General features: G+C 47.5%; 1 protein-coding gene across 1 annotated transcript in view; it reads right to left on the bottom strand.

Annotated features, from left to right (window-relative positions):
- SLC4A4 (solute carrier family 4 (sodium bicarbonate cotransporter), member 4) overlaps positions 1-8385 on the bottom strand; it is a 298401-nt gene that overhangs the window by 260344 nt on the left and 29672 nt on the right. The window contains exon 2 of the mRNA XM_015419998.1: positions 6060-6233. Within this exon, the coding sequence (XP_015275484.1) occupies positions 6060-6233 (174 nt within the window). The remainder of the gene's footprint in view (positions 1-6059; positions 6234-8385) is intronic.

Genomic DNA, 8385 nt, shown 5'->3' with positions numbered 1-8385 from the left:
CCCCCCGTGTGACCGGGGCCTGAATTTTGTATTCTTAGTCCTACTGCATTGCTTATCAGATGTGTTATGCTATGCAATCACCTCTTGGGAATCCACCTTGAGACTCAGTAAGGTGGGCTATAAATATGCTAAACAAATTAAAATACATTTTGTCAGTTCAACCTACTTTTTACATGGATTATATTTTTATCCTGGCCTTTCTCCAAGGTGGGGGGGGGGAGCGCACCTCAAGGTCACGTGGGACAGAAGGGGTCTGAAAGTGGATCTCCCCATTCCTCATTCTGTCTAACCACACTACCATGGTCTAACCACACTCCCCATTCCTCGTTCTACTCTTACCACACTACCACACTGGCTCTCCTTAGTAATAATCAGGGGTCAATTCCTGCAGGAGCGCACAGGAGCGGAGCTCTGGCAGTAAAGAGCCCAGGGGGTGGGATCATGCAACAAGCCCCAGCAGCCCTCAGTCAGTGCAAGAAGCAGCCAGGTAAGCTGCAGAGACCCCCCCCCCCGCACCCTCGTCCAAAACAGTCCAGTGGCACCTTTAAGACCAAGTTTTATTCAGGTACAAGCTCTCCCTCCTCTGTGAGGACAGATCTGCACGTTCCCCCCCCCAATAGCTAGCAATCCAAAACAGTCCAGTGGAGCCTGAGCGGTGGGTGTTGCCTTCTGACGCACTTCCGGTGATGTCAGGGGGTGTGGCATATGCAAATGAGTTATGCAAATGAGTTATGCTAATGAGCTCTTGCACCTCTTTTTCTACGAAATGACCCCTGGTTAACTGCCATCAAGACGCAACCGATTTATGGCGACCCCTTATGGAATTTTCAAGGCAAGAGATGAGCAAAGGTGTTTTGCCACTGCTTGCCTCCGTGCAGCAGCCCTGGGTGGTCTCCCATCCAATTACTAACCAGGGCCGACCCTGCTTAGCTTCCAAGATCAGACGGTATCAGGCTATTTAGAAGAATGAGGGAGACTAAGTCTTCAGGGAAGCTACTTTATACCTCAAGCCCACTATTTTCTATACTGGTAGCCACTGGCTCCCCAAGGTCTCAGAAAGAGAAAGGTCTTTCCTAATGCCTGGCACCTGAGAAACCCTAACTGGAGGCACCAGGGACTGAACCTGGGACCTTCCGCATGCAGAGCGTATGCTCGGACACGGGGCTATTGCCCTAATGGAGTAAAATCACAGTAACATTAATTGTTGTAGATTTTCTGGGCTGTGTGGCCGTGGTCTTGGCATTGTAGGACCTGACGTTTCGCCAGCAGCTGTGACCGGCATCCTCAGAGGTATAACACAGAAAGATGGAGTACGCTCTGTGTCAGGGTAACACTGTTTGACAACCTTTTCTTTAAACCGTTTTCTCAGCAGAACCACAACAGAAAAGCTGATTCATGCCATCAGTTTTTTAAAAAAACACAACAATTTTAAGCAGGGGTCACTACATCGTGATCGGCAAACCACTAAAGCCTTTGGAAATCTGGGCGAGGAGCCCAGTAGCATCAGAACCTGAACTCAACGGTCTTTTTTTTTTTGCACTTGTTAAATCAGCACTGGCTACAGCCGGCCTAGCAGCAAATCGGTCTTACGCAAGTCCCGCATGCGCCGACTTCCCGCCCCTTAATCTTGTGAACTGCAACAGCCCCTGCCCGGTCTATTCCTAGACCTCTTAAGAAATAAGGCAGTTGTGCTTTAAAAAAATTCTGCAGACTGTGGGGAGAGATTGGAGGCAAGTAAACGCTCTGGGTTAAGAGTCTCCTTAGTCCTCTGATGTAGGGATGCCGGCCTCCAGGTGGGACCTGGGGATCCCCTGGAATTAGAGCTCATCTTCAAGCAACAGAGATCAGTTCCCCTGGAGAAAATGGATGCTTTGAAGGGTGGGCTCTGTGGCATGGTGCCCCACTGAGGTCCCTGTCCTCCCCAGGCTCCACCCCCAAATCTCCAGGAGTTCCACACCCTGGAGCTGACAACCCTATGCCCCCCAACACTGGCAGCCGGGGGCGGCCCTCCTCGGATGCATGCTTGCTCAGAGATGCAAACTATTGGCCTCCAGGCTGACAAAGAGGACAGCCAGGCAGTCGGGTTCCTTAAATCTGGGTTCCAGGCGTTTATTCTGTTTCAAACAGCAGCCAACCAGACGCTTCCGAGGAGATCACAAGCCAGCCGGTCCAACCAATGGCGAGCGCCTGTGGTTTATTCCCAGCATTTGATACACAGAGGTCCACTGCCTCTACCCAAAGAAGTTCTACCTACTTCTGTTCTTCTAATCTGAAACTGGCCTCTGGGGACTTTTTAGAATTATTTGTGATGGGAAGTGCTATCAAGTTGCAGTCGAAGTTATACCGTCTAAAAAGGAATTTGTAGTTAAAACAACTGAAATAGCAGAATTGGATAATTTGACAATGAAGCTGCATGGGAAGGAAGATGACGTTTATGATAATACTTGGAGAAAGTTTTATAGTTGGTTAGAGAAGAATGTTTAGATTTACGGATAAACTGGAAGAGTTGAATGTAGGGGTTACGGTTCACAGCAAAGGAATATTGATTTATGGAATCCATGTTTATGTTGTATGTTTATAGTTTGTTTGTTTAATGTTCATGTTTTATGTTTGTTGTAAAATTCAATAAATAATGCATTATAAAAAAAAAAGTTGCAGTCGACCTAAGGGGGATCTTGTAGGGTTTTCAAGGCAAGAGACCACAGAGGTGGTTTTGCCATCGCCTGCCTCTGCATAGCAACCCTGGACCTCCTTGGTGGTCTCCCCTCCAAGTACTAACCGGGCCTGACCCTGCTTAGCTTCTGGTATCTGATGAGATTTGGCCAGTCTGGCCATCCAGGTTGGGGGCCATCTGCTTCATTTATACCCAGCCTTTCTCCCCAAACACAGTTAACATCATCCTCTCCTCCATTTTATCCTCTCAACCACCCTGTGTGGTAGGTTAAGCTAAGAGTGTGTGACTGGCCCAAGCCTCCGTGGCAGGGATTCGAATCCGGGTCACCCAGACCCTAATCAGACATTCTAACCACTGCATCACACTAACTTCAAGTTTGCTTTCCCACTGCAGCTACAATGACTACCTATATCTAGAAAGGGTGAGGAGGAGGAGCAGGAGATTGGATTTATACCCCGCCCTTCACTACCCAAAGGAGAGTGGCTTACAAATGCCTCTCCCGTCCCCTCCCCACAACAGACACCCTGTGAGGCAGGTGGGGCTGAGAGAGCTCTCTCGAGGACTGCTGTTGAGAGAACAGCTCTGAGAGAACGTGTGACTGACCCAAGGTCACCCGGCAGCTGCATGTGGAGGAGTGGGGGAATCAAACCCGGTTCTCTCCAGATTAGAATCTGCCAGATCTTAACCACGACATCAAACTGGCTCTGGAAGGCCGATCATGAGGAGAAAGGAGAAAGGATTTTTTTCCCTTTTTTGCCAAGAAAGCCCTCCTCCAGGACCTTACTGTTGGAAGATCTAACTGGCCTGAAAGATGTACAGGATGTCCCACATGAACACACACAAAGCTGCCTTATACTGAATCAGACCCTTGGTCCATCGGGGTCAATACTGCCTACTCAGACAGGCAGCGGCTCTCCAGGGTCTCAGGTTGGGATCTTTTAAGTCGTGGAAGTAGTGACAGACTTTACGTTCCTGGGATCCCAGATCACCGCAGACTGTGACAGCAGCCATGAAATTAAAAGACGCCTGCTCCTTGGGAGGAAAGCGATGGCGAACCTAAACAGCATGATAAAAAGTAGAGACATCACCCTGCCAACAAAAGTCCACATGGTCAAAGCAATGGTATTCCCAGTAGTCATGTATGGCTGCGAGAGTTGGACTATAAGGAAGGCCGAGCGCCGAAGAATAGATTCTTTTGAACTATGGTGCTGGAGAAGACTCTTGAGAGTCCCTTGGACTGCAAGGAGATCAAATCAGTCCATCCTAAAAGAAATCAACCCTGACTGTTCCCTGGAAGGCCAGATAATGAAACTGAAGCTCAAATACTTTGGCCACCCAATGAGAAGGGAGCGCTCACTGGAGAAGACCCTGATGCTGGGAAAGATTGAAGGTCAAAGAAGACGGGGACGGCAAAGGATGAGATGGTTAGACAGTGTCATAGATGCAACAAACATGAAATTGAGCCAACTTCAGTGGACGGCGGAAGACAGGAGGGCCTGGCGGGATCTGGTCCATCTGGTTGCGAAGAGTTGGACTCGACTGTGCGACTGAACAACAACAACTATCTGATCCTTTTAATTGGAGATGCTGGGGACTGAACCTGGGACCTTCTGCATGCCGAGCAGGTGCTCTACCACTGAGCCACAGCCCCTCTTGAGGCAAAAGGTCCCAACAGAACCCTACCCACCACCCTCTCCTTGTGCTGTTACACTGCAAGGAGGGAGGCCACTGCTGTAGCCACAGAGTGTCGGCGAGTTCACATTTTGTACACTGACTGCAGGATCAAGGGGTAAACTGCATACACAAACAGATCAGCCACCATAGAACAGAATTTTGCAGGTAACCCAGCGTCGAAGAGAGCTCAACGCTGGAAACAGGACACATGTCCACCTGTAAGCCAGCCACGGAGCAACCAAAGGACATACATCCCTGCTCAAACCATGACTTTGCCTTCACCAGCATGGGGCCAAGTTCTAGGTCCTATCATGTGTGCCACGGCTCCATGCCACCAGTGGCACAGAGCAAATTCAAAACAGGTGGATAGTCACTGAACAATTCATTTTTAAAGCACTCTATATGCATGGGTATCTCCCTTGATGAATTCCTATTGTGATTGATTTCCATCACAGAGAGAGTACTGGTTGATGGCATTTTGTTGGCACCCTCCTGCATTACTGGAAAAGATAATGCTTTGTTTGCACCACGATAATTGGAAAACGTAGCTAAACCAGGACATCATCCCAGGTTGACAAATTCCACGGGAAATCATGTCATGCTCAGGATAGAAAACAGCCACATTAAGCTCTCTCTACAACCAGAACATTTCTCTGAAAGATGGCTAAATGCATCACTATAGCTACAAGACCTGAGTGCATAAAAACACACCAAAGCACATACCAATAAAGTGAGGAGACTCTGGGATCTTTGCCATCCCAATTTCAGCACCATTAATTTATCCTCGATTGACATCTCAGGAGACAAGAGCCCTCTAGCTCACAGATAAGCCACTCCAGGCATTACCAAAACGTTTCAAAGTTCATGCGAACCCAAAACAGCAGCATTTCCAACCATTCTGAAAACAAAAGTGACTTCTACACCTCTTTGCAGACATTTATTTTACGGTTCAGTTCAGACATCAAGCAAAACTGTAGTTTAATTACACTAACTATGGTTCTGGTGATGTGTTTCAATGCAGGTTATGTAGGTTTTTCCAAACCAGTAACCAAAATTGGGTTGGTTTATTAAACACTGCTTTATCGATGGTTTTATGTGGTATGTGAACGCAGACATCCTGGTTTAATCATGACTTGTTCCCATGCGTTACCCTCCTAGACTACAGAGAGAAGGCCACCAGCATTTGTCAAGGCAAACCGGGATTTGTGCGATTGTCTTGTGAGCCGAACCGTAGTTTTCACGTGATGTCTGAACCGAGTCAACGAATCCGCTCCGAGTTTTGAAATTTGAATGTTTTTGGTCACACGATAGGACCAGCCGAAAATTCATTAATTCATTTATTCTTCTGGACTAGGGCTGGACTAGGATATCCTGCCTCCAGGTCCCATTCGCTGCAGGATGTTTTTTTAACAAATGCATTCTCGTGCGTTTACTGGAGTTTTTTACCGGACGTGACGATGGGTAGCTCTAGGAACTGCCGGAAACCACAGAATTACCGTCGATTCCTATACCTACCCTTTGTCATTTCTAGTAAGACACTTCCAGTAAATACATAAGGCTACATTTTTAAAAAAATTCTCCCATGACAGTATCCCCCCCCCCAAATCTTTCCACTGGTAGCCAACAACACAACTCCAGACCACTCCCTCATTAACACAGCAGCTGACAGAGAGAGCGTGCGTGCAAGAGAGAGCATGTATTCATTACTCACTGAGTGGCTTGAGGATGCTACTGCTTGTCTCGTCTGCATTTTCCACATCTGATTTATCCGAATAGTATTCAGTAATTTTCTCCTTTTCTTTCTTCTCCTTGGGCCGTCTTCTGTGGCGTCTCCGCCTCCTATAACTCTTAGGCACATGAACCCCGATGTAGACTGTATGATGACCTGGGGAACATAAACGTAAGGCCGGCTTTGTAAGAACCTGCAGACTGTACCAAGTGACATTTGCATAGATGGATCATTTCATTAACACACATTTCTAACACAGTAGATGCCAGAATGCCAGCAATACAGGCTGAACTAAGAGCCAAAGTTGATATGCAGATTTTTTTTTTAAAAAAAGAGTTGGGTCTGGGTTCAGGTTTCCTGCAGCCACACAGCAGCTGTAGGGAATGGGTGTTGAAAAATTTTGATTTTTCAAACAGGCTCCAACCGCTACCACCGGGGGGAAGAACGGTTCCCGCCTTCCCCTCCACGCCATTTTTCCAGGCGGAAGCAGTGCTGAGGAGAAGTTATTTCCATTTTTGCTGCTCCACAGACACAGACTACTCCCCACGAAGACACCCTGTGAAGGTAGGTGAGGCTGAGAGAGCTCTTGACAGAAACTGCTCTTTTTCAAGAACAGCTCTTATCAGAACTACGGCTTGCCCAAGGTCATCCAGCCAGGCGCAAGTGGAGGAGTGGGGAATCAAACCCGGTTCCCCCAGATTAGAGTCCGCGCACTTAACCACTACACCAAACTGGTGCAGCGAAAATGAAGAAGTCGCTCCCCCCCAGAGCTATTTCAGCAAGAGAAAGCTCCACCAGTGAGCCACACCCTCTCCCCTGATGCTTTGCTTTAGCCTGATTTCAGATTCCTGAAATCCAAACCGGCAGCCATGGAAAGTGCCGTCAAACCTGAGCTCCTACGTTTAAATCTTTGGAACCCCATGGATCGAGTTGACACCCATGAAAATCTTATCTCCCTCCTCCTTGCTGCGGCAAGACTTAGAATCGCTTCCATCTGGAAATGTTTCTCTCCAACAACCTAGACAATGCGGTGTGATAAGATATGGGACCAATCCATTATGTACAAGATTTCTACCGTGGGGTTATTGACTCTCATACAAGCTCTAGAAAAATCTACGACAATTTCATCGGCACCAGGCCCATAGCTGCAGTGGGGCCTCTCGGGGCTAGGCCCCCTGACCAGCTTACAAGGCCCCCTGACTTCCCATCCAGCCCAGGGCATCACAGCCTTCTCCCCCAGATTAATTTGATTAGCCAGTGCCCCCCCCCAAAATTAAATGCCCCCCTGATTTAAAGAATCCTGGCTACGGGCCTGATCGTCACCTGGCTTCCCGTCTTAACTTATATGTCAGAGAGAGATCTTCTTCCCTCTAATTCAAATTACCATTCCTGGATTTACCTCTGATATACTTATTAAATGATCTCTCCATTGGGATTCCCCTTGTTGATCAGAGCTTCCACTATTCATCCTATTATGCTTGGTGGTTTCCCCACTCTTGGACGTGGAGGAGGAGAAGGAAGAGGAAGAGGAGGAGGAAGAAGAAGAGATTGTATTTATACCCCGCCCGTCACTACCCAAAGGTGTCTCAGAGCGGCTTACAAACTCCTTTCCCTTCCCCTTCCCACAACAGACACCCTGTGAGGTAGGTGGGGCTGAGAGAGCTCTTGACAGAAAGTGCTCTTTTTCAAGAACAGCTCTTATCAGAACTATGCTTACCCAAGGTCATCCAGCAGGTGCAAGTGGAGGAGTGGGGAATCAAACCCAGTTCTCCCAGATTAGAGTCCACACACTTAACCACTACACCAAACTGGTTCTCGTTAATTAGTTAAGTGCATCCATATTTACTTATTTTTTTATCTGTACGATGTGCCTCTTTTGCTTCTGATATGTTGATATTTTGCCATGCTTTATCGTAACCTTTTTGTCTCTACCATCATCCTATATGCATTTAACTGTTTTTCCCCCTTATCGCTTACTGATTCACCAGCTTTGTATACATACATACATACATACACTATGGTTGTATCTTGACCCTATTATTAATAAACTTTATTTTAAAAAAAAAAGTTGCAGCCCACTTATGGTGACCCCCCTAGGGTTTTTGAGGCAAGAGACAGTCTGGGGTGGCTCACCATTGCCTACCTCTGCATAACAACCGTGGACTTCTTTGGTGGCTTCCCATCCAAGTACTAACAGACCCTGCTTAGCTTCTGAGAGCTGATGAGATCGGGCTCGCCTCGATTATGAGAAGACAAGAGTCAAGGGAAAAGACAATCGTGCTAGGAAAAGTCAAAGGCGGCAGGGAAA

This window comes from Gekko japonicus, unplaced genomic scaffold (genome assembly GCF_001447785.1).
Source record: "Gekko japonicus isolate JY-2015 unplaced genomic scaffold, Gekko_japonicus_V1.1 scaffold350, whole genome shotgun sequence".
Taxonomy (NCBI): Eukaryota; Metazoa; Chordata; class Lepidosauria; order Squamata; family Gekkonidae; genus Gekko; species Gekko japonicus.
This window is presented reverse-complemented; position numbering and strand designations above follow the sequence as displayed.